Source organism: Portunus trituberculatus, chromosome 40 (genome assembly GCF_017591435.1).
Source record: "Portunus trituberculatus isolate SZX2019 chromosome 40, ASM1759143v1, whole genome shotgun sequence".
NCBI lineage: Eukaryota > Metazoa > Arthropoda > Malacostraca > Decapoda > Portunidae > Portunus > Portunus trituberculatus.
In genome coordinates, this window is record NC_059294.1 from 20,777,891 (window position 1) to 20,804,974 (window position 27,084).

General features: G+C 37.8%; 1 protein-coding gene across 5 annotated transcripts in view; it reads right to left on the minus strand.

Moving 5' to 3' along the window:
• Positions 1–329: 329 nt before the first annotated feature.
• LOC123516078 (histone acetyltransferase KAT7-like) overlaps positions 330–27,084 on the minus strand; it is a 49,766-nt gene continuing 23,011 nt past the window's right edge. For all 5 annotated transcript variants that reach the window (XM_045275129.1, XM_045275128.1, XM_045275127.1 and 2 more), the window contains 7 exons: positions 16,565–16,714; positions 14,839–15,065; positions 13,705–13,891; positions 10,145–10,238; positions 5,452–5,598; positions 4,616–4,722; positions 330–2,321 (listed from right to left, as the gene is read on the minus strand). In XM_045275129.1, the coding sequence (XP_045131064.1) occupies positions 2,112–2,321; positions 4,616–4,722; positions 5,452–5,598; positions 10,145–10,238; positions 13,705–13,891; positions 14,839–15,065; positions 16,565–16,714 (1,122 nt within the window). In that variant the 3' untranslated portion in view covers positions 330–2,111. The remainder of the gene's footprint in view (positions 2,322–4,615; positions 4,723–5,451; positions 5,599–10,144; positions 10,239–13,704; positions 13,892–14,838; positions 15,066–16,564; positions 16,715–27,084) is intronic.

Here is a 27,084-nt window from a genome sequence, read left to right on the forward strand (position 1 = left end):
TTAAAGCATTAGATTGAGAAAAAGTCTCTGGTTTGAAGTTGCTCATTGTATTCAAATAGCTAAAAGCTAATCTCATCTACCTCCTTTTATGGAGGATGTTAGTGTAAACTATATTACTCAACTCATTAGCAAAAAAAAAAAAAAAAAAAAAAAAAGAGGCAGATCCTAATCTCAGTTCATTCCTTCTAGTGGCAGGAAATAACACTCTCTCAGCTCCGCCACAGAGTGTGTTACTGGGCCATGACACTCTCCTACCAATGTGGGAAGGTGATGTGTAGTATAGACATACAACATCAGTAGTATTTGAAAAAGGTTCGCATAAAGTTACATGATAAAAAAATCTTTTATTAACAGATGTAAACTTATATAGTATGATAAAATTACATAAAGAATTTATACTTAGTTTATTTTGAAGTCAGCTTCTCGAGCAACATCACTGACTATAACAGTAAAAAGTTATTGCTGTCAACATGGCATTATGTTTTTCAAACACTGTATCCTTCAAATATATTTGTCCACTTGAAGTCATGATGTTTTTTTTTTTTCCATAGTATAGTACATCTAAAGTTTCATTATGCTTCTCACATCCCAGTAAAACTGCATTACATTGATGTTAAGTATTCTTCACAATGGCAGAGGCTGATATCTAAAGTGACAAAGATTCAGTGGTATAAAACATGCCTTTCCTCCATCAGCAGAGCCTAAACATTTACAATGATGTAGTTTTACTGTAATGTTTGTTATGAATCATAGCTTCTCAAAATATCAATCTGTTACAATAAATTACACCAATAAAATCCACTTGCTTTATACACACTGGTGAGAATATAAAATAAAATGCAAAACTGGCTCCACTACTTGGTATTCAACCATGAATACTGAGAATCCTTTACTTTAACAAGAGTTACAACACAGAATGACAAAAACCTTATACGTGTTTTATTAAAATTTTAATCTATACATATCAGTTCTCCATCTTTTCAGAAATATGTATCTAAAAAACAATGTAAAGAACTAATGCTACTTACATATATATACATTTTTAACACTTACCAAAAATAGCATGTGTTACTCTCAGCTAGAATCACTGACTCATAGGCATTACCATTCTTCCCATATCAAATAAAGACACAAGATGCCATCATAATGAAATGATAATTGTGCTACAGTCAACAAATATTCATAGTGAAGATGGAAAGTGCATTTGTAATGCAAGGACAACCATGCTGAGCCATAAAAATGCACTTATAAATAACATGAAATGTTTTATTACATAAGAGAATATGTAACTCTTTCCTGAAGAGACCAGAGTATTGTACCAACAAGGAATGACTGAAGCCACCCTGTCACACTCCCTGGAGCACCTCCCTCCCACCCTTGATAACTAGTCTATCAGGCCACTGTGGACATGGAAATATTCTAAAAGATAGATAGGTACTTATTTTCAGTCTTCAAAATTCAACCCACAGCATGCTTAAAAAAAACAAAGGCATAATTTCCTCACTTCAGTATTTCTATCATAATGATTCTACTTATTATGGGATGGGAGACACAAGTCAACAAAGGAATAAAAGAACATATAAAGCATGACGGGACACTTAAAATGGTTGACATTACACAGCTCTTTTGAGGTGTTGGTTGTCAACAACACAAACACCTATGTCAATACACACCAAATGAGCCATGTGATGCAAATAACTGATGCAACAAATTACACTGTTAAAATTTTCAGCTACAAAATTATATAAACCTAACATTTATAATTGTCTATACAGTTTGATTTTTTGTCATTAAAATCTTCCAAATTAAAAGTTTCTAATATAAATTTCATAAAAAAAAAATAATACAATTCTGACACTTCAAATTTGTCAATCTTCCCTTAAAAAGTTTATTATTCCATCTAAAATATAACAGTTTCCTGAAGATTTGGTGGAGCCATATCAGATAAAACTTTCCATAAATAATGTTCTTGAATACATATGAAAATCTTGAACTATCCAGGTACATACATCTAGAGTAATGAGGCTTTCTCATGTTTATAATACACCATTTGGTGACTATACTTATTGATATACTTTTAATATATTCTTTAATATATCAAAAGAGTCCTACTAGGATGAAGAAGCAGATTTGGCCTTTTTTCTGTCTGTGGCAGCTTTGTTTGCTGCAAGAGATTTGTTTTTGTTGCTGTTGGACTGAGACTGAGACTCTTCAGAGGCAGGAGGTGGGACATAGGGGCGCCAGTTAAGGCACTTGGGGTCTATCTCTTTGTAGTCTGCTCTTCGTCGCTTCTGTCTCTCCAGAAACTCCTCCAGCAGATCCTGTTAAAGATGATTGTTGGTGTCAGCAATTTACATCTTGATTTACAATGAAATACAAAACAACATAGAATTACAAAAATGTTATTGAGGTAACTTTGATCCAAAAATGGCAACTAACTAAGGAATATTCTAAGGAGATTAATAAGCCTAGTAATCAAATCATGAGTTATGTATTTCTTCATATTATTCTGTTAAGTGTTAGTTTTTAGGTTTTTACTCTGGAGAGAGAGAGAGAGAGAGAGAGAGAGAGAGAGAGAGAGAGAGAGAGAGAGAGAGAGAGAGAGAGAGAGAGAGAGAGAGAGAGAGAGAGAGAGAGAGAGAGAGAGAGAGAGAGAGAGAGAGAGAGAAAAAATAGGTTATTTGTCTCACACTAACTTTGCACTGTACTAGTCACATGTCAGTGTTCTCTCACCTTTAAAGCTATGAAAGAAAAAGCTAATTCTAACAGTAGAGGAGGCAAAGATACTGGAAAAATTATGAGGTGTGTTTCAATGCAAATCAGGTGGAAGATATCAGTATGAGATGAATAAATGTTGAGAGATGTTTGAAAGGAAAAGTAGATATTTCAATAGATGAAAACTATGTGAAAGAAAAGAAGGGTACACAATTTAGATGCCTCTGACCAAGAGAATATACAATATGCATAAAACAGATTTGGTGGGTTGCAAGAGAGCATCTGCAGTCAAATAGGAGAGAAAGTGATGAAAAGTGATGTAGAGGATAAATGCATATAAGGAAGAAATGCAAGGCAACTAATAAATCAATACTATTATTATTTGGGGAAAGTCTTACAAATATGTCTCAGATAAGCAGATAGGTGGATAGACACACAATACCTTTCATTTCTAAGTTTAACTACAATTACCATTAAATTTTGAGATTCTTCATTAAAGTTGTTCAAGTTTAAAGAGAAAGATGTGTGAAGACCTATCAGCTACATTACATAAGTGAGCAGGTGACAAGAGAAAGACTGAATGTAATAGGATCAAGTATCTAAGGAACAAGATGTGAAACAAGTGTGAATCAATAATATATGGGTGGAGTAAGAAATTAGAGAGTTTGGAGGACTAGTGTTGAAAGAGTTAATTGATTTAACGATTATACAGATTTGCAATAGAAAGAGAATAGAGAAAAACATATGGAGATAATTAGATTTGAGATGAGAGTTGCAAAGACAAAATGAGATTGATGGACAGTATGAAGATTGGTAGATGCAAGAGAAATGTCTATAAAGAAAGAAATAGTGTATGAAACATGAATGAATGAAGAACTGATACAAAAACATTTATGAAGTGACCTCTAGGGAGATTCACCTGCATCTGGTCCAATCAGCTGACCAGGTGAGATCCAGAAAACAATGCGCCTATCATGATGTAGCAGACATAAAGCAGTGTTGCTGTTGGGCCTACATATGCTTACCAAATTATCCTAGTGCAGTGTGATTTAGTCTTCTCTTGACTTACAGGCCTTGAAACTAAGATTTAAGTGGATCTTCATGTATGTATGTATGTGTGTTTCACTGTTTGATCTGCTGCAGTCTCTGACGAGACAGCCAGACGTTAACCTACGGAATGAGCTCAGAGCTCATTATTTCCGATCTTCGGATAGGCCTGAGACCAGGCACACACCACACACCGGACAACAAGGTCACAACTCCTCGATTTACATCCTGTACCTACTCACTGCTAGGAGAACAGGGGCTACATGTGAAAGGAGACACACCCAAATATCTCCAACCGGCCTGTGTGTGTGTGTGTGTGTGTGTGTGTGTGTGTGTGTGTGTGTGTGTGTGTTCACTGTTTGATCTGCGGCAGTCTCTGACAAGACAGCCAGACGTTACCCTACGGAACGAGCTCAGAGCTCATTATTTCTGATCTTCGGATAGGCCTGAAACCAGGCACACACCACACACCGGGACCACAAGGTCACAACTTCTCGATTTACATCCTGTACCTACTAACTGCTAGGTGAACAGGGGCTACATGTGAAAGGAGACACACCCAAATATCTCCACCCGGCCGGGGAATTGAACCCCGGTCCTCTGGCTTGTGAAGCCAGTGCTCTAACCCCTGAGCTACCGGGCATGTGTGTGTGTGTGTGTGTGTGTGTGTGTGTGTGTGTGTGTGTGTGTGTGTGTGTGTGTGTGTGTGTGTGTGTGTGTGTGTGTGTGTGTGTGTGTGTGTGTGTGATCATGTCTTATTTCAGGCAACTTCAAATAATGGTTATTTTCCTCTTAATGAAATAAATTCATAAAAAAGATCATAAGTTTCATCTGCAAGGGACTGCAGACCCACCTGTCGCTTGAGTATGATGTGTTTCCCTTTCCAGTACTTCATCATGCCCATGGCCTGGAAGGTGCTCACTATGTCATATGCATTCACTGCCATCTCTGCACTCATGTCTGTGGAAGATAAAAAAAAAAAAAAAAAAAAAATGAATAAGTAAATAAATAAAAATAAATAAATTAATAAAAAAAAATCAATATTGAGTGATCTGAAACTCATACAATGTACTACATAACTAAAGTTTCAAATTAGTTGTTGTGTAGTTGCCATAAACACTATTACTATTATCAATATTGTTATACATATTGTTCTTTTACCATAAGAAACATGGTCTGGCAACACACACAACCTTGCAGAAACACCACCACCAAATCCTTGGTGAGGTGTAGAAGACATCAACAAGGGAAAGAGTTAGGAGAAGAAGACTGCAAATGTTCCTCCAATCTATTGATATTATCAAAATGAGGCAAAGCATGCCTGTCATAGAAAAAAATCATGAGTGACATTCCTGCCAATGCTTCCCATCCTCTCTTAACATTCTGCATGCTCTTATTATGCTCATTTACTCTCTCACACTATGAAGGTACAACAAGAGCATTACTTTACTTCCTTACATCTACAGAAACATTCCTTGTTACATCATTTCTCTCCTTCCATTCCTTAAACTCATTTTTACCTTCCTTTTTTCTCTTCTTCCTACTTTCCTCACCATCACTTTTTTCTCTTGTTCTGTTTTGCAGGTTATTACAGAGTACTTACCTTCATTTTCCTACATGTCTATCTTTCCTAACTGCCCTTCACAGTACCTCCCTCTTATCCTCCTTCCCTTTATCCTTGGCACCAACCTTTGATGTAGACATTTTTCTCTGTATAACTGGCCAGGTAGTTGAGTAGCAGGTCCTTCCAGTAGGAGCGGTAGGAGATGAGGCCAAGGTCACTTAAGGGTTTCTCAGGGGAGCCTATCTTTCCTTCAGTCTTGGTCAGAAGGTAACCTGTAATGAGTATGAAGTGTGAGGGACATTTGCGCTCTCTCTCTCTCTCTCTAAGTCATAAAACAATCATCATTCTCTAACCTCCACACACACACACACACACACACACACACACAAAAGTACAGCAAGAAAGGACTAAAGAAACTTACATATGAGCGAAATGTAATGTATTCCAACATAAATGGAGTGATATCGGGGATTTTAGAACTCAACGATTACTTGAGGACAAGAACCCAGATATTGTGGGTCTTACTGAAACAAAACTGAGAGAGGAGAAGACCTGATGATGGTTGGAGAAGGAAATATAATGTTTGGAAAAGAAATAGAGTAGGTAAGATGGGAGGAGGAGTGATGTTGCTGGTTAAAAAGATATAAAGGTGGATCAAGTGAAAAAGGTATGGGAAAGGCAGAAGTGCTAAAGATCAGAGCAGAAACTAATGAAGGAAAAAGAGGCACTACATAGTGGTGTACGTACCACCTAAGACAAATGCATGGTCAGTACAGGAATATGAAGAAATGATAAGTGATACAGGAACATGTCTGGAAGAAATGTTGGGTGGCTGTGAACGAACTATAATGATGGGAGATTTTAATTGTAAAGAGGTGTGTTGGGAGGACTGGTCAATGGAAGGATCAGAGACAACATGGGGAAATACACTATTGACACTGGCAATGGAAAATGTGTTAACTCAGTGGGTCAAAGAAGATACTAGGTTTGGAGGAGAGGGAGCATCGTCAAGACTGGACTTGGTCTTTAGTACAGAGCCAATGGTCATTGAGGAGATGAGGGTGGAGTGCCCTTTAGCAAAGAGTGATCATGCAGTTTTGGAGTTCAAGGTGATAGACGAAGAGAAATCTAGAAGAAATGAAGAATATAAAGTGGGAAGATGGAATTATGCCAAGACAGATTTTGGAAACCTAAAGAAATTCTTTCAAGAGACAAATTGGATGAAATTCAAGAGTGCTAAGGAGCAAATGAAAAGTGGAAGGAATTTATAAAAATATACAAAGAAGGTGAGAAAAATTTGTACCAATAAGACAACATAGAGAAGTTGGAAAGCAGGACTGGTTTAACGATAGATGTGAAAAGGCTAGAACAAGAAAAGAGGATGCATGGAAGAGGTGGAGAAGGAAAAGACGGATTAAGCAGTGGGAAAGTTACAAAAGAGCAAGAAATGAATATGTGTTGATTAGAAGAGAAGAAAGAAAGAAACAAGAAAAGGATATAATTGATAAATGTAAAGACCAACCAAGGCTTTTTACAGACATGTGAACAACAACATCAAAAATAGAGAAAGTATTGAAAGTTTAGAAGTAAATGGAGTATGCAGTGAAGATCCCAGGAAATGGCAGAGGCTATGAATGGATGCTTTCGGAAGGTATTCACAAAGGAGACTGCTTTTGACAAACCACTGGTAATGGAACAGAAAGGGATTATGAAGGAGTTTCAAGTAACTGTGGAGGAGATCAAGAACATGATGGGGAGTTTAGAAGTGAGAAAAGCTGTGGGACCTGATGGGGTATCAGGATGGATTTTAAGAGAATGCAGGGAGCAATTGGCAGAAAAAGTTTGTGAAGTAATTGATGCCTCATTAAGGGAAGGTGTAGTGCCCCAAGACTGGAAAAGAGCTAACATTGTCCCAATCTATAAATCAGGTAACAAGAGAGACCCATTGAACTATAGACCAGTGTCACTTACAAGTGTGGTAGCTAAGATGTGTGAGAGGGTGGTGAAGAATAGATGGACAGACTTCTTGGAGAAAAATGACATACTTTGTGAGTGTCAATTTGGTTTTAGGAAAAGGGCGTTCATGCACGACAAACCTGATATGTTACTATTCGAGGGTGATAGATGTAATACAGGAAAGAGATGGTTGGGCTGATGGAATATATCTGGATTTAAAAAAGGCCTTTGATAAGGTACCACACCAGAGACTGATCTGGAAACTTGAAATGGTAGGAGGAGTGCATGGCAGTTTACTAAAATGGATGGAAGACTTTTGGTAGGAAGAGAAATGAGAACAATAATTAAGGACAGACCATCAGAATGGGGATTGGTGGAGAGTGGAGTTCCACAGGGATCAGTGTTGGCACCAGTAATGTTCGCAGTCTACATAAATGACATGGTGGATGGGGTGTCCAGTTATGTGAGCCTATTTGCAGACGATGCAAAATTGTTAAGAAAAGTGAGATGTGACAAAGATTGCGAACTACTCCAGGAAGACTTGGACAGAATATGGAAATGGAGCTGTACATGGCAAATGGAGTTCAACACGACAAAATGCAAGAAAATAGAGTTTGGCAAGAGTGAAAGAAGAATCAGGAGTATGTACAAGATAGGAAATGAAGACATAAAACCAGTCATGAAGAAAAAGACCTTGGGGTGACAATTACCAATGACCTATCGCCAGAGAGACATATAAACAAAATAATTGGAGAAGTATTGAACTTATTGAGGAACATAAGAGTGGCGTTCGTATATTTAGATGAAGAAATGATGAAGAAAATAATTACTGCAATGATAAGACCGAGGCTTGAATATGCAACAATACAGTGGGCTCGAACTTAAAGAAACACATAAGGAAACTAGAGAAAGTACAGAGGGCTGCAACGAAAATGGTGCCTGACTTAAGAGATTTGACTTATGAAGACAGACTGAAAAGAATGCAACTTCCAACCCTGGAAAACAGAAGAAAGGGAGACCTGATAGCAATATACAGAGTGATGATTGGCATGGAAAAAATGGATAGGGAAGATCTGTGTATGTGGAATGGAAGAATGTCGAGAGGGCATGGGAAAAAACTAAAATGGCCACTTATAGGAGAGATGTGAAAAATATAGCTTCCCTCATAGAAGGGTGGAAGCATGGAATAGTTTAGACGTGGAAGTGGTCAACGCAAGGAATATTCATGATTTTAAGAAAAAGCTGGACATTAATAGATATGGAGCGGGACAACACGAGCATAGCTCTTTTCCGTATGTTACAATTAGGTAAATACAATTAGGTAAATACACACACAAATGCACAAATAGTATGAAGGCATTAGAGAGAGAGAGAGAGAGAGAGAGAGAGAGAGAGAGAGAGAGAGAGAGAGAGAGAGAGAGAGAGAGAGAGAGAGAGAGAGAGAGAGAGAGAGAGAGAGAGAGAGAGAGAGAGAGAGAGAGAGAGAGAGAGAGAGAGAGAGAGAGAGAGAGAGAGAGAGAGAGAGAGAGAGAGAGAGAGAGACCAACAGAACTACCATTAGCCACAACCACTGCTTCACACACACATACACACACACACACGACATTTATTTACCAGTCTCCAATATCCTGACATTACTATCTCTCTGGAAATCTCTCATAGTTACTAGCATTAGCATTTTTATCAATGTGGTGAATTCATGACTCAACTCGCACCTTCCCAAATGTCTAGCAATATTTTCTTAATACCTTCACACGTTATTTTCTCAGAATCAATTACAGTTTGCAACTTCCTCACGTGTGACTAGAGTTCAGCATTTTTATTGCTATTTTACGGCATATTTATATCTCCTTGGCGTGCACCATGCAGCATGCAGCCGCCACGCTTCATGGCTCTGTAATTATCCCCACTGAACAAGAGCGTTCAGGTTGCCGCACAGAACCAATGTTGGTGTAGAGATTCCCATGTAACGAAAATAACTCAATGTGTTAATTATTCTATTTCCCCGGTGGCTTCTCCCCATTTTCGTGATTTCTGTGTATGTAATGCATCGCATGCTGTTACCGAAAGCAGGGGATGAAACTGAGAAAGAGAGAGAGAGAGAGAGAGAGAGAGAGAGAGAGAGAGAGAGAGAGAGAGAGAGAGAGAGAGAGAGAGAGAGAGAGAGAGAGAGAGAGAGAGAGAGAGAGAGAGAGAGAGAGAGAGAGAGAGAGAGAGAGAGAGCATAAACATTAGGAAAACTTTTCTTGAATATGACCTTGCTTTGCTTAGCCTTGTCTTCATCCAAACAAATGCGCGACAGCTTCAGTGTTGCGCCGCAGCTGCATCTCCTAATGTTGGTGTTACATAAGTGACATGTGGAACAGCAAATAAATCAAGGCAAATGCCATTACCCAGCTTACGAAACAGTGGGATGAGGCAAGGTGGTGTGCAAGGGCGCGGCACTACAGCCCTAGCAACCATCCAGCCCTCCTGCGTGCTGGGTTACGTAACATTCTACATTACAATATTACTATCGATTATTCGATAATGTTTGCATGCCGTCTCATCAAAGTATCGTGGTGGATGTCCCGACACAGTGAGCGTCATTCACGTCAAGCAGTAATCACATAGGTATTCACGTGCACCACACTCAAGCACACCACTAAGAACACGCCTTTCACTCCTGGTCACTTGTATCATAATTAGCTACATGAATAAATTATAATGTGATAGCCACTATTCTATGGCGGGTCAATAAAATCACTTGTATACAGTAGGTACGCTTCCTCCTCTCCCTGCTTTCTCACACACACACACACACACACACACACACACAGAAATCCATTAAGATGGAACACAAGAGTGAGGTGAAGAGCTTACTGAAGTCGATGAGCAGCCTGCCGAAGCCCTGCCGCTGGTAGGGCGGCAGTGTCATGATGCACGACACATTGTAGTTCAGGAAGCTGTTCTTCTCCTGCACAGCGGGAAAAAAGAATCATCTATCTTAAGATCTTTGTTGTACAATGCAACAGAGAACTGAAGTTTTTAATACTTGCTGATTAGTATGAATTATGCCTCTCTCTCTCTCTCTCTCTCTCTCTCTCTCTCTCTCTCCACAATTTATAATGTTGGTGCTGCTGCTGCTATTACTATTGCTACTTCTAATACTACTACTACAACTTCATCTCAACTACTAAAGTAATAATAATAATAATAATAATAATAATAATAATAATAATAAAAATAATGCTAATAACAATAACAACAACAACAACAACAACAACAACAACAACAATAATAATAATAATAATAATAATAATAATAATAACAAACAAAAATTCATCTTAAAACACACACACACACACACACACACACACACACACACACACACACACACACATAGTGAAAAGCTGATCAGACCACATGCAAAGAAACTTCCAATTGAGGCATTTCAAGGCTGAGTTCCATTCAAGGTGCTCTTTTTTTTTTTTTTTTTATTTATACCATGTGGGCTTTTCACGAGAATTTATGGGCTAAAGGAGATACTTTTTGGGGTACCTCCTATCTTAAAGCCCACCCACTAGGAAACCGTTGCCCCGAGTGAAGAAGCCCAACCTACACTCAGACTGTGGACAGGATTCGAACCCGTGCGCTTGGAGACCCCTCAGACCCCAAAGCACACATGGTTCCACAATACCATGGAGGGCCCCGCTCTTGTGATAATTTATAGCAATAATGATATCAGGTTATTAGTTATTCAAAAATATTTTTGCCTGCAATATTAATTCATCAATGTCACCAATACTTATTGGTTCCAAGCTAACAATAATAATTTATTAAAGTTTCTGGAACATGGGCATGTTGAATTTCTTTTTCAATTTCAAAATCACTTAAAACAGCACTTTTCATTAGTGGAGAGGTAGAACAAACATTGAATTTAGTTTTATAACATTTTCAAGGTTTTCTAATATATGTATATTAAAAATTAAATTTTGGATTAATTAATCTTTATTTAAAAATAGTATCAATATCATAGTCACTGATTTCAGAATTTTGGATTTATTGATTTATTGGTTACTGAGTGATAAATTTATCATCTGTTATTGATTACTGATTATTATCATTGATAAGGTTTTCAAAATGAATTTTTTGTTATCACTGAGCTATGCACACCTGCTCTTTATTCAGCCACATCACACATAAGCATTCTTCTTTCATAGGTGCATTCTTCATGATGCCCACATCCTATTTGTGGTCTTCCCTTATTCATAAAATACATATACATAAAATCCAATCATCTTCACTACAAAAATTAATTATGATCCACAGCAGACCCACAACCCAATTAGAGAACAGGGTGTACCTTTTGTTCAAACAGTAACATGGTGGGCTTTCATGCTTGGATCCTGCTTTTAATTGCTGATAAAATACCTCTCTCCTGAAGCTGATTTATTTGAGGTTTAAGATCAACTGCTCAGTTTTTTAATGTTGTGACCATGTTGTGGTTATAATTAAGATTGAGGCCGTACAAGTGGGATGCCCTGGTTTGAATTGATAGATGAGATATTGGAAAAACAGACAAGAGTGAAAAAGTGACTAATTCCCCATCCCTGCACCATATTGAGAAGAAATATAGAAGACAGAAAGAATAGAAATGTGGCAAGATACAATAAAAAAAATCACAGGATATCAATCATCACTTTTGAAAGAGATCTTTAGCCAATTATTTTGCACACACCTACATAGTCCGTGCATCACTTCCTTCTTCATAAGGTACACTGCTCCTTGCAAATCACTCTCTCCATGCTTGTGATCAGTATTTTCCTATATACATTACCTAAAACACTCAAAACATCTATCTTTAAAAATACATATTGATAATTATTACCATCACATTTATATAAAGAAATAAACCAGAAAACTTGTTTAATAAAAAATAGATAAATATGAATAAATAAAAAAACAAATAGAAACCACTTAACTGACATGCTGCCACTCTTTAGATAATGGAATGCATACCTCTTCTGACTCAACCCATTTTCCAACTTCCATCCCATTCCTTTACTCCATTATGTCCAATGAATTATCTAATAATCTATTGCTTCAGTAATCAGGTTGTTAGTGGTAAGTCAATAAGGAGTTTTAAAAGATTAGATAAATACATGAGCAGGGATGATAGGTGGAAATAGGCAAGTATGTTCATACAGACTGCCTTGTGTAAGCCTGATGGCCTCTTGCAGCTTCCCTCATTTTCTTATGTTCTTATTCCTACTGTGACAAAATTAGACCCCCTAATTTCTTCTACACTAAGCAATCCTTCCAAATACTTAACCCATCTTCTTTCTAGAAGTCAACATCCTAACTGCTATCATCTGCTCTCACATTCTCTTCTTTCTCCAACATCCTCTTTATTTCCTCACAAAACATTATCCATTTTAAAAATTCTATCAGTTTCCCACCACACTTTACCTGACCTTTCAGTTCTACACGCTTTTGTATCATGCTAGATTTCTCTTTAATCTCTCATTCAATAAATTACTGCTGACAATACATATGCCTTTTCAACTACATATAGTAATACTTCTCAGCCGTTCATTTTCCTTTTTTATCCCACCACCGACTAGTGCTTTAATTTAATTCTTATCCTGTGCAGTGCCAACAATTTTCATAATGGACTTGCATATTATGCTAGCTGATTCTATTATACACTCCAGAATCTTAAATAATGTAAAAATTGTAGTAAATATGTAAAAAGTTATTCAGCAAAGTGAAACATTTCTAATCACTTTCTTATATGTACAATATGATGCACAAGCTTCAAATGACAAGTACTGATGCGAGAGATGTTATGTCATCTTTATACATTTCCTCACACTGCCAATATGTGTATACTTAGTAGGTTACTCACATATGACTGATAAAAATATTGTATATTCTCAACCCCACTACTGGTATGTGCAAGGTTAGGAGGTTCCTCCCATGTAAGGAAATGAGAACTGACACATTTTTCTGTGTGTTTGTCAGATTCATAAGCAAAGTCCAGTAACTATATAAGTTTTTTTTACTTTTGATATTACTTTCTATTATATTCATTTTCTACTATGAACACACAAATTACATGCATTTTAGATGTCACAAATAGCATGCTATGATTACACATATTCAGTGCTGTACAAGGATCACACCAACAAACCAACACTCACTGCTTTGGTTAAAGCTTGGATGACATGGATAAAGTATAATTATAGAATTTTTTCAAAATTGCCATCATAAACATATGGTGATGGTACTGAGCGTGAGCATGCAAGAGTTACACAACTGCTATTCTTCTTTTACATGACCTTATTCTTTCATATCTCATGCACCTTCTAAATCTGACACCCTGACACTTTCTTTTCTCTAACTGACTCACTTTTGAAGAAAAGTCCATCACTACATACCTTACTGAAGTACCCAATAATGTGGCAACCCTCTCCGTCAGCTTGAGTCATGATATAAAAGAGGAAAGGCTCCACATCGTAGTACAATGTTTTGTGGTCAAGGAAGAGCATTGCTAGTAGGCACAGATTCTGACAGTATATCTTGAACTTCTTGCCATCCACTTCCCAAACTGATAGCTTGTCTTTTCTATGGAAAATACAACACAAAAGAATGAGCTAATAGCTGGAAAAAATATACACATAGGTTAAACCTAAATTCATAAGAATAAGATTTGACAATTATTGTAATTTCAAAGTAAACTTGAGATGGATGATCCACCTATTTATATAAGTACAATACTTATGAAAGCCCACCATGAAGTGAGGTAACAAAGGCAAGACCATGTTTAGCCTTACTGTAAGAATAATGAGATAAAAACAGAAATTTCAATTGTTCCATGCTATGACTACTACTAATTCAATTTAATATTTCTATTATAATGTGGACTGAATATACACAGCAACAGTAGATTTTTCTGAACTAATCTATTATTAAGCATTCATGCCATTGTCCTATATCAAACTGCCTCCCTGATCTAAATGATAGCCTTCCCATTATCACATACCTTTATGATCCTATCTTTCCTTTAGAGATGTACTGATATCAGAATTTTGACCGATACTGATATTGATACTGATACTACAAAATTGGGCCGATACCGATACTCCTTCCGATATTGATACCAATATCACTACTGTACTGATAACAGTGCACTGGAAACCAGTCTATAAGATTGTTGCCCACGGTCATATGTGTTTTTTTAAGTTTGACATTATTATTATTATTATTATTATTATTATTATTATTATTATCATTATCATCATTATCATTACTATTGTCCTACCCGAAGATCAGTCTATGAGCTCTGAGCTTGCTCCATAATGGGGAAGGTTGGCTAGGAGATCAGCAGATAAATGTGAAAATACACACAACACACAAACACACATGTAAAGGAATGCAAACAAATACACAAAAACACAAATAAATGCACAAGTCTTTAGTATGTGAGTGAGCAAAATGTAGGCAGTAATATCCTCCCACATTATTGTGTGTTTTTGCTTTTCAAAATAATGATGGCTTGACTGTAACCTTACCTATAGATTTCATCCCCAGGTGGGTGCTTCCAGACACACTTAGCAGCATGTCTCTGAAGTATTGTTCTGGATCTCATGTACTTGAGACAAAATTCACAGATATATATTTTTGGTTGTTGATTGTAGTCATCAGGGTATTGAGACTGGTACCAAGCTTCCATCTCATACCGGCCCATCTCTATGTACCGGATTCCCTTACTGTCTGGAAGACCACGAAGGTCATCTTCCTGTGGAAGGAAAACCAAGGGTGAGGCTTTCTTGTGGCCTAAGAGGCTGAATGTAGTCTGATCTAACATGACCAAGTAATGAAATAGATTTCTTATTACAAACCAGCTAATTCACATATATAGCATTATTAATATTTTTAATACAACTTGAGAAGAAAGTGCATATGAGTGAAGGTGAAGGTGATAATAAGAAAGGACAGCTACTTGAAAGATGGAAAGATGGGGAATATGGTTGAAAAAAGTTTTCACAGAGACCAGGTGCTTGAACAAGAAAGAAAATAATGCCTGGATAAGGAAAGGTGGAGACACTTCTGCCATGGACACCCTTTATTGGATACTTCCTGAGGGAGTGAGGCATTAAAGAGATACTCAATAGAAGACAAAGAGGCAAGATTTATGGAGCATTAAAATATTAATTACAAGCCTTGTTTACGGAACATCCCATGGAGGATACTTCAAATACAATTATTTTCATGTTATAAAGTTCATTGCCTCTTAAGACAAAGAGAGGTAACAATACAGAAATAAATGAAGAGGAAGTTTGGAGTAATATCTTGAAAACAATTGTCTTTACAGAATCAATTTTTGAAGATCTGCACTCTAATTAATTTCAAGACATATATTACCGTATTTTATGGCTTACAAGACGCACTTTTTTTCCTAAAAAATACCCTGAAAAATACTAGTGCGTCTTCCAAGATGAATGTTGTATTGTAAGGCAGCATCCAACCTCAAGTGAGCTTGGACACTTGACAGATACCGACCTGGATTTGTATGTTGAGTCATTACATTATGATGTTAGCTTAAATACTATTTAATTTAGCCTTTTATATTATGTAAACTCAGTACTTGGGTGTTACAAGTATTTCCAATACCATAATCCTTCCTGCAGCCTACTCAGCGTGTGGAGAAAACAGGCCACTCCCTCGTCTCATTGAAACACACAAATACATGCACACGAACGCACACACATCATACCTTTATACCTTTATTAATAGAACATCCAAGTGGCTTACTCATTCAAGCAAGAGTTGTCAAAACTCCACTTGTTAATTGTATTCACATTGATAAATCCTATGAAGCATGACTGCAAAATAAAATAAATGCAAACTGCAGCACTGACATGTTCGGTTTCGCGATCGGACAAGTGATTCCGTAATGTAAACAACAGGTCCAAAACATGCCGTCGCCCGCCACTAAAACAAGAAGAGATGGACTGTTTCACTGTGTATATGTATTTACCTATGGTGTTCTTATTTACATAGTTTTAAATTTGTGGTGGGTGCTCCAGCAAATTTGTAATGAGTGGTGAAACAATAGTGTCTTGCAGACTCCTTGCTTCTTATGTTTTTGTGTTCAGTGGTCGGGTATATGGTGAAAGCGTTCTTGTATGAGAATAACTTTTTTTTTCTTAGAAATTTCTTTCAAATATTAGGGTGCGTCTTCCAAGATGCAGCGTCTTGCAAGCCGTAAAATACGGTAAACTTCTTAGTACTTACTATTTTTTCACTGGCTGCTGCCTGAGCCTCCATGAAGAGCTGGAGGTCCCATTCTGGCGTGTAGCCTCGGAGGGAGGGTTGGCGATCCCTGTCAGCCATCTCCTCCTCTCCTGGACGGGGTTCACTTAGCTTCTCTCTTGAGTCCCTTATCTGTTAGCACATAAATATCATGCATCAACTAGATATCATTACAAAAATGTGTGTGTGTGTGTATATATATATATATACAGGCAACCCCCGCTTAACGAAGGTTCACACAACGAAATTTCGCTACAACAAAGGTTTTCTTTTACTACCATCTGCTCGTTTAACGAACAACAAACTCGTTTAACGAAATTCTATCAAGGTAATTTTTTCCAAGTTTGAAAGCCCCGCCGTATCACGCAAGCTGACAGGCTTTTGAATACACCAGCGCCTCTCGTGGACAACACGCCCACCTAGTTCAAAACAATAACAGCGTAAGCAGCAGCTCGTCTTCCCTTGCTCTACATGCCACCAAAATGCCTTGCAATGTCGCCTAGCATTGCTAAGAAGACCAGGAAGTCTCCTACTCTCGAAGTGAAGCTGGATATTATTCACAGACACGAGAGAGGCGAGAAAACTAATAGCATTGCTTCCCACCATGGCTTGACTCCATCTACTGTCTACCATCTTCAAGTCAGCAGACTCTATTAAGAAGGCTGGTGAGATCATATCTTCCTTGCAACCTTAAAGAACCACCTGAACTCGTGACTCTGCAATGGATAAAATGGAAAGCCTTGTGGTAATGTGGTACATAAGTTTTGTATGCGGTAATATGATGCGTCCTTTGTTTACATTCCACAGGTTGCCAGCTAGCGTATTTCCCGCTCCACTCTCCCTCCCTTCATAAATTTAAGATCATCAATGTTATAAAGTTACATACATACATTAGTGTTCATTATAATAACTTAGTCTTAAATTAAACTGCTTAAATGTTTAACTTCATAATTTTTACTTTCATTGAACCTTTCACTGTACTATGATGCACTCTCGCTTTGTTTACTCTCAGTGGAAGCTCAAGTCAGGGGTCAAACTTGTTATAATTGGTTCGCTTAACGAAAATTCGCTTAACGAAGGGTTTTTTAGGAACATAACCCATTTGTTAAGCGAGGGTTGCCTGTATATATATATATATATATATATATATATATATATATATATATATATATATATATATATATATATATATATATATATATATACAATAAAATCTTGCTTGACGAACATCTCTAAGGACGAACAATTCGGGAGACGACCAAAAACTTTGTCAATATATCAACCCAGGGGATGAACTATATTTCAGGGGACGAACGCCGCCGGCGAGCCGTTTGTGTGATAGCCAACCCAGCTATCACACAACAACAAAACAAAACATAAGCACAAAAGAAAATAGAAACAGGAACATACGAAAAATATTACATAACATAATCTCCGTGCCACCACGATTTTCTCCTGTTTTTTCTGGGCATGGTGATGTTACCGGCGCGCTCTACTGTAGCTTCCTCGCCGTTATCCTCACTGCTCTGGTGGCTCTCAGTGTTGCTGTCATCATCATCCTGGCCATGTCCAGGTACTGCAGATTGTGGCACATCCATCGCAGCTGTTTCCTCACTCGCCTGGCAAGGAACACTGCCCTACTGCCCGCTCCTCTCACACTGAACATCACCTCCGAGGATCAAAGGAACTTCCTGGCCACATACCTTTAACTTCCCTTCTTGGAAGTCCAAACTTGCTCCCACATGCGTGAGGAAGTCAATCTCCAGCAGGCAAGGGTCTTCCAAGGCAGAGACAAAGACTGGCAATCTTTCCATGTTTCCCACGCCGATGTTCACTATAACGGGGCCCCACATAGCGGCACTGACTTGTGACGCTACACAGCTGTTGTGTAGCTCTGGCACGCTGCGCACATCCAAAGTCCTCTCTCATGACTGTCTTCTCAGATCTTGTCTGTCTTCCTCCCCATTCTCCTCTCCTCCATTCCATCATGCCATCAACGTCCAGTCTCTCAAGTAAATAACCTTTTCTTTTTCATTAATTTTATTATCATTTTGATAGCATTTAGTTAAGTCAAACAATTTAGGCTTTCTATAATTATTTTGTTCATGTCATGCATACATTAAAGGTCTATTTTGAATGGTTTTATGGACAAAAGTATGATTTTTTTTTTTTTGGTCTGAAACGGATTAATGGTATTTCAATACATTCTTATGGGAAAAATTGATTCGGGGGACGAACAAATCGGGTGACGAACAGGATTTAGGAATGAATTATGGTCGTGAGCTGAGGTTTTACTGTATACATATATATATATATATATATATATATATATATATATATATATATATATATATATATATATATATATATATATATTTTGGGAGGCCGTTGAGTATGCATGTGTTGTTGAAGTCTATCGCAACCTGAGCATTATTCTTTTTTGAAAGAAGCTTTTGTATTTTTCGCACAAGGGTGCGTTTGTTTGGATGTAGATTCTGGAGGAGTGAGACAAAATCCATGGTGCTCTCATGATGTCTTTCAGTCCTGTCTAGACCATCTTCAAGAGAAGAGTGAGGAGACTGGGCAGGTAGAGCCTCTTATGACTGCTCATGGCAGACACGGTAGGTGGGTGGGGCTGTGATGGCCAATCAGCTTCCAGCTTGGCCGCAGCTTAGAGGTTGCCGCTTGGAGGGCAGAGAAACTTCTAGTTGCTGTTGAATGTTGATAGTAGGTTTCTCTAAATATATAAGTGTAGCTTCTGTTATCTTGAGTCTCTTGATGTCATTAACTTTTTCTAGGATTTCGGTGTTTTGTTCCATGTGCTTTCTCTTTAGCACGAGGCCATGCTCACTGATGTAGTGGTGGCATATTGCGCCGTCTTGGAGGTGAGCGATGATCCTCTTTGACAGGGTGGTAGTACTGAAGGCAATGTACCTTGAATTTAGGTGACTACAATCACAAACAGTGCATTTATGTTGGTACACAATGTTTACTTCCTACAAGGAGCTCACTGGAGGCAAACAGTTGTTTTTCATGATGAGGTTGGCAGTCTTGCGTGACTTGTAATATATGACAAGGTTGAGCCTTGTGTCTGCGCTGGTAGGAGTGACGTTGCTGCAGATGATTTTCTTTATTGCTTTTTCATCTTCTTTGTACGCCATGGACATAGTGTTCTTGTAATACAGTGTGATGCTTGGGTCTTCTGTTTTTAACTTGTTTTTTGACATGAGGGCATCCATTCTTCTTCGTATAACGTTGTCGATGTATTTCTATGGGTATCCCTTATTGGTGAGTAGTTGCAAGACTCTTTGTAGCTCAGCGTTGGTGGCTTTCCATGTGCAGGAGTGTGTGAGAGCACATTTAACAAAAGTGTTGATGATGCTGCAGCGGTATTTCTTCGCGCAATCACTTTTTCCATTAACCCCTTCGCGCCGGATGTTAAAAAAGCCCGCCTGTATGATATACGGGTGGTAGTGCCGCGCGCCCGAGCGAGGGAAACTCGTGCAAGCTTGTCATACTTGTCGTCTTTGTGTATTATGCTGCTATTCTTTAGTTACTATATCGCCTTCGAAGAGGAAAGTGGACTCTTCTCTCTTAGAGAGGGAGAGGGAGAGGGAGAGAGAGAGAGAGAGAGAGAGAGAGAGAGAGAGAGAGAGAGAGAGAGAGAGAGAGAGAGAGAGAGAGAGAGAGAGAGAGAGAGATTTGCTAATATTTTAGACACAAGCGGGACGCATGTAGCTTATCTTCGAGAGGAAGAGGGTGAGGAGGGAAGGAGAGGAAACAAAGGAGAGAGAGAGAGAGAGAGAGAGAGAGAGAGAGAGAGAGAGAGAGAGAGAGAGAGAGAGAGAGAGAGAGAGAGAGAGAGAGAGAGAGAGATTAGAAAATTTGTTGTTTTTGTGTATTGTGTGTGTGTATTTGTAGTTGTATTTACCTAGTTGTAGTTTTACAGGGCCTGGGCTTTATGCTCGTGTGGTCCCGTCTCCATATCTACACTTATCCAATTTTTCTTTAAAACTATGTACACTCTTTGCTGATACCACTTCCTCACTCAAACTGTTCCAAGTCTCAACACATCTTTGTGGAAACTAAATTTTTAACATCTCTCAGACATCGTCCCTTCCTTAGTTTCTTACTATGCGATCTTGTGCTTCTAAAGTCATATTCTTCTCTCAGGATCAGTTTCTCATTATCCACTTCATCCATTCCGTTAATCAATTTATAAACTTGTATCAGATCCTCTCTCTCTTCTCTGCTCCAAGGTTGGTAGATCCATTGCCTTTAGTCTCTCCTCATATGCCATCCCTTTAAATTCTGGAACCATTCTTGTAGCCATTTTTGTAGTCTCTCTAATTTTCTTATGTGTTTCTTTTTATGGGGAGTCCACACAACTCCTGCATATTCCAATCTAGGTCTTATTTTAGTACTTATCAATTTCTTCATCATTTCCTTGTCCATATAGTGAAATGCTACTCCAATATTCCTTAGCAAATTATACGTCTCTCTGAAAATTCTATCAATATGGCTAACCGGTTGATTATTTTCTTCCATTGTCACTCCCAAGTCCTTTTCCTTTTTTACTTTTTCTAGTTCTACTCCATCTCCCATCTTATAGATTCCCACTGGTCGTCTTTCACTTTTCCCATTTCCATGACATGGCTTTTGTCCACATTGAATTCCATCTCCCATTTTTTGCTCCATTTCCAGATCTTGTTTAAGTCTTCCTGTAGTATTTCACAATCCTCTTTTGTTTAATGACTCTGCACAGTTTCGCATCGTCCGCAAACAGATTTATGTAGCTGTTCACTCCCTCTGGCATGTCATTTATATATACGAGAAAAAGTATTGGTGCCAATACTGACCCTGTGGCACTCCGCTGTCTACTGTTCTCCACTTGGACTTCATATCTTTAACTATCGTCCTTATTTCTCTCCCCCTTAAGTAATTCTTCATCCATCTCAATGTGCTTCCTTTTAAGCCACCCTTCTCCTCTAACTTCCATAGTAATCTTTCATGTGGCACTTTATCAAAAGCCTTTTTTAGATCTAAATAAATACAGTCAACCCATCCCTCTCTCTTGTACTTTATCAACTATTCTAGAGTAGAAACTCAATAAATTTGTCACACATGACCGACCTTTTCTAAAACCAAATTGGCTATTTGATAATATTTTGTTGTCTTCAAGAAACTCGATCCATTGCTTCTTTATTACTTTTTCACACATCTTGCATATTACACTAGTTAGTGATACCGGCCTGTAATTTAAAGGTTCTTCCTTCCTTCCGCTCTTATATATGGGAACCACCTCAGCTCTTTTCCACTCCACTGGCACTGTTCCATTTTCTATTGAGCATTTTATGATGTTGTATATTGGACTTGCTAGTTCTTCCCTACATTCTTTCAGTATTCTGCCTGAGACTTCATCCGGTCCCATTGCCTTTTCCTCATCCAATTCCGTCATCAACTTTTTATTTCAAGCTTGGTTACTTTAATCTCTTTCATATAGACAGTCTCTCTATTACCCTGTGGTCTTTCAAATTTGGATTCCTTAGTAAAGACCTCATGAAATTTACTATTTAACAGTTCTGCCATACTTTTGGGTCTTCCACCATTCCGTTTCTCCTTTTAACCTTTCTATTGTTTCTTTTTGTCTTATTTTTCCATTTATGAATCTGTAGAACAATTTTGGTTGTTCCTTACATTTTTCGACAATGTCCTTTTCATAGTTCTTTTCTTCTTCCTTTCTCACCTTAGCATATTCATTTCTTGCTGTTTTGAAGTTTTCCTTATTTTCTGGATTTCTGTTTCTTCTCCACCTTTTCCATGCTCCATCTCGTTTCTCCTTTGCCCTAGCACATCTTGCATTAAACCAATCTTTCTTTCCTTCTTCTTTAGGTCTATATTTGGAACATATTCCCTGACCCCAGTTTTGTATATTTCCAAAAATAAGTTATATTTCTCTTGAACCATTAATGAGTTTTCCATCTCCTCCCAGTTTACATTTTAAAATAGTTCTTGAGATTCTCAATATCAGCCTTTCTGTAATTTAATCGGTCTCCTTCTGTGTGTGTGTGTGTGTGTGTGTGTGTGTGTGTGTGTGTGTGTGTGTGTGTGTGTGTGTGTGTGTGTGTGTGTGTGTGTGTGTGTGTGTGTGTGTGTGTGTGTGTGTGTGTGTGTGTGAATGTTACAAGGCGGGACGAGTAACTTATCTTCGAGAGGAGAGAGGGGAGGAGAGAGAGAGAGAGAGAGAGAGAGAGAGAGAGAGAGAGAGAGAGAGAGAGAGAGAGAGAGAGAGAGAGAGAGAGAGAGAGAGAGAGAGAGAGAGAGAGAGAGAGAGAGAGAGAGATGGGAACAGTCTATGTCATTGGGTAATTTTAGACACAAGGTGGGACGCATGTAGCTTATCTTTAGTGATTGGTGGAGACAAGGATGGTGGGAGGAGCACTAGGATTTTAAGGAAAGCATACGGCGTGTGTAGTTGGTATCCAACACATTATACGGGACTACTGAACTGAAGAAAGCTCAGAAAAGAAATATGACACCTACGTAGGCGTCACCGTATATGCTACTGGGGCTTCATGACGCCTACATAGGCGTCACCGTATTGAACGGGTTAAGGCAGAAAGCAAGGTTGATTGACTTGACGTATATGGATGTGGAGAATGAAAATTCTTCGCGGTGGACTAGAACATCGAGGAATGGAAGCTTCTTGTCATCTTTGATTTCGTGCGTGTAGTTGAGGCAGGAGTTTTTCTTGAATTCATCAATGAGTTGCATACTTTGCCTCTCAGTGTCAGTGCTGATGAAGATGGCATCAATGTATCTTGTATCTCTCTCTCTCTCTCTCTCTCTCTCTCTCTCTCTCTCTCTATATATATATATATATATATATATATATATATATATATATATATATATATATATATATATATATATATATATATATATATATATATATATATATATATATATATATATATATATATATATATATATATATATATATATATATATTCTCTTTAGTGTGCACCTCAGTTCATGCATGTCCAGAATTATGTGCACCCTCACTTTGTTTCCATCACTCGTACAATGCAGAAAATTTCCGACTTTATGCACACTTGGCAAAAGAAACTTTCATTTGAAAATAAAATATATTTGATATAATTTTTTTTCTGCCAAAAAACAATAAAATAAATTGAAATAAATTTAGAAATGATATTCTAACAACAAAAACAATAATTAAATGTCAAAATACAGGCAACCCCGGCTTAACGAAGGGGTTATGTTCCTAAAAAAACCTTCGTTAAGCAAACCGATTATAACAAGTTAAACCCCTGACTTGAACTTCCATTGAGAGTAAACAAAGTGAGAGTGCATCATAGTACAGTGAAAGGTTTAATGAAAGTAAAAATTATGAAGTTAAACATTTAGGCAGTTTAATATAAGTCATTATAATGTACACTAATGTATGTATGTAAGCAACTTTACAATGTTGATGATCTTAAATTTATGAAGGGAGGGAGAGTGAAACGGGAAAGACACTAACCGGCAACCTGTGGAATGTAAACAAAGGAGCCCATCATTGTATCACATACAAAACTTATGTACCACATTTTCACAAGGCTTTTCATTTTATCCATTGTAGAGTCACGAGTTCAGGTGGTTCTTTTAGCTTGCAAGGAAGATGCGGTCTCACCAGCCTTCTTAATAGAGTCTGCTAACTTGAAAGATGGAGTCAAGATGGTGGCAAGCAATGCTATAGTTTTCTAATTTTCTCGCCTCTCTCATGTCTGTGAATAATATCCAGCTTCACTTTGAGAGTAAGAGACTTCCTAGTCTTGTTAGCAACACTAGGTGACATTGCAGGGCGTTTTAGTGGTAAGTTGAGTGAGGAAAGACGAGCTGCTGCTGACGCTGTTATTGTTTTGAACTAAGGGAGTAAGTGGTGCGCGTATTGTCCACGAGAGGCGCTGGTGTATTCAAAAGCCTGTCGGCTTGCGTGATACGGCGGTGCTTTCAAACTTGGAAAAAATTACCTGGATAAAACTTCGTTAAAGCGAGTTTGGTGTTCATTAAACGAGCAGATGGTAGTAAAATGAAACCTTCGTTGTAGCGAAATTTCATTGTGTGAACCTTCATTAAGCTGGGGTTGCCTGTATATATATTAAACATGATGTAACAAAGAACCAATGAGACATTTGATGCCATGTTCATGTTTTGGTCCAGCCATGTTGTACCAACTTGCCAGTGTTGCAGTTTCTTGTTTCATGTTTCCTAAGCATTATGATATTTTTTACCTTTGTAGGTTGGTTATACGTAATATTTGTGATCTTTCTAGGTTTGTGAATACAGGTCCTTCCAAAATACTAAAGAGATGGGTGTTACAGGTATAGCTTATAAAGAATCATAAAATATTTTCACCTCAAGAGAAACTAGACATCATAGCCGAGGTCGAGGCAGGTGAGACGCTCCGTGAAGTAGGTAGATTTTACTTTATTAATGAATGCACAGTGCGTAACATGGTGAAATGTAAACATGCCACAAAGAATGCAGTGCAGAAATGATTGATATGGTCAGTTGTGGTGAGTCCCAGTCCCAATCTTATTTATAACATAGGGTTCTATTATTTGTTTAGTGCATTTTAGATACATGCGCACATTTTCTCAGTCCCCTTCCTGTGCATTAAGGGAGGACCCCTGTATATATGTATACACTCAACCCTCTGCTATTGCATGTAACTGGTGCATCTATCACTGCAATAACCAAAATTGTGATAGCTGAAATGAAGAACCAATGGTAATATTCAAATTGACACTAGGATCTCCAAGCTGTTATTTGTTGTCACTTTTTGCCCAGTTTTTATACCATATAATAGAATAGTACTCGTCAAAAGTTTGCGACCACTGCCTTGAGTGGTCGCAAACTTTTGATAAAAAAAGAATGGTGTTTTTTGGGGTCAACCATGTTTCGCCAGATCTTTGCTATCACATACAGCCATCATTGGATGCTTCAAGGACATTCCAGAGTCTGCGGCAAACCCTCAGTGTGCTGTGGGCACTCCTACTGAAAGGTTGTTTATGACACTCCGCTCCACAAGGTCCCTTTTGTTTGACGAGTGGTGGGTGCTCACATGTGTTTTTAGCCCTCATTATCCCAAAACCAAAGGATTTAGCACATGAAACAGTTGCTCAGACTGTTGGTTTAAAGATTGCTGGTCACACAATTAAGGAAATTTGTGAGTTAACAGGTGCTGGACCAACAAGTGCGAAAAAGTTTGCATGCTGAATCAGGGAAGGAGGCAGTGAAGAGTTGCCAGTTACCAAATATTGCTCTGGGAAGACAAGGAAGACTTCCAAAAGGGCAACAACCATACTCAAATACTCAAACATACAGTAGAGAATACTGCATTGATCATCACTAGAAAAAATAAAGGAGAACAGTGGTGCCTTCCAGGGTGCTTCTGTGCAAACTGTGTCACAGCATCTCCATGAGCTAGGTTACACCAGCCACAAGTGCACAAAGAAACCGCTTCTCCATAAGACCCAGAAAATGAAACGTGTTAACTTTGCCCGTAATTATGCTCAGTGGACGTTATGGTCAGATGAAGCAATGTTTAATGTAATGTGCAATACAAATTCCTGAGTTTATCGGCACCTCGGCAGTGATCCACTCGACCCACAGTACCTTCAAACAACAGCAAATCATTCTGTACACCCATTTCAGCATGTCAAAATCAGGAAAAAAAGTTTTTGGTGTATTCAAGAATATACTGTTGAAAGCAATCCAGCAGCACATTACACAAGCACAAAACATTGCACTCTTCAGCTGGTCTTCTTGCTGTTGCCAGACACTTATAATTTTTTCTGTAGGTGGTGGCCCAAAAGCTCTTGCTGCTGCTCTGTTGCCATGCTCCTTGACATAATTTACCACCTGTAGTTTATAGGTGACTGTGTAGCACAATCTTTTTCCTCCTGCTGCCATAATGGTGAGGGCATTGTGTGTTCTTTTGTGATCATGAACTTGTTTTTGAGAATTTTTAATGAAAGGCGTGTGTGCAATAGCAGTAATTTCAAGTGAGATAAAGACACATGTGCAGCTTTTTAAGTATGCAAAATAGCAATAAAACGCCATAGCCGAAGGCATGATAGCAAAGCATTAAGTGTATATATGTATATGTATGTATGTGAGTATATGTATGTATGTAGGTATATGTGTGTGTGTGTGTGTGTGTGTGTGTGTGTGTGTGTGTGTGTGTGTGTGTGTGTGTGTGTGTGTGTGTATATATATATATATATATATATATATATATATATATATATATATATATATATATATATATATATATATATATATATATATATATATATATATATATATATGTGTGTGTGTGTGTGTGTGTGTGTGTGTGTGTATATATATATATATATATATATATATATATATATATATATATATATATATATATATATATATATATATATATATATATATATATATATATATAT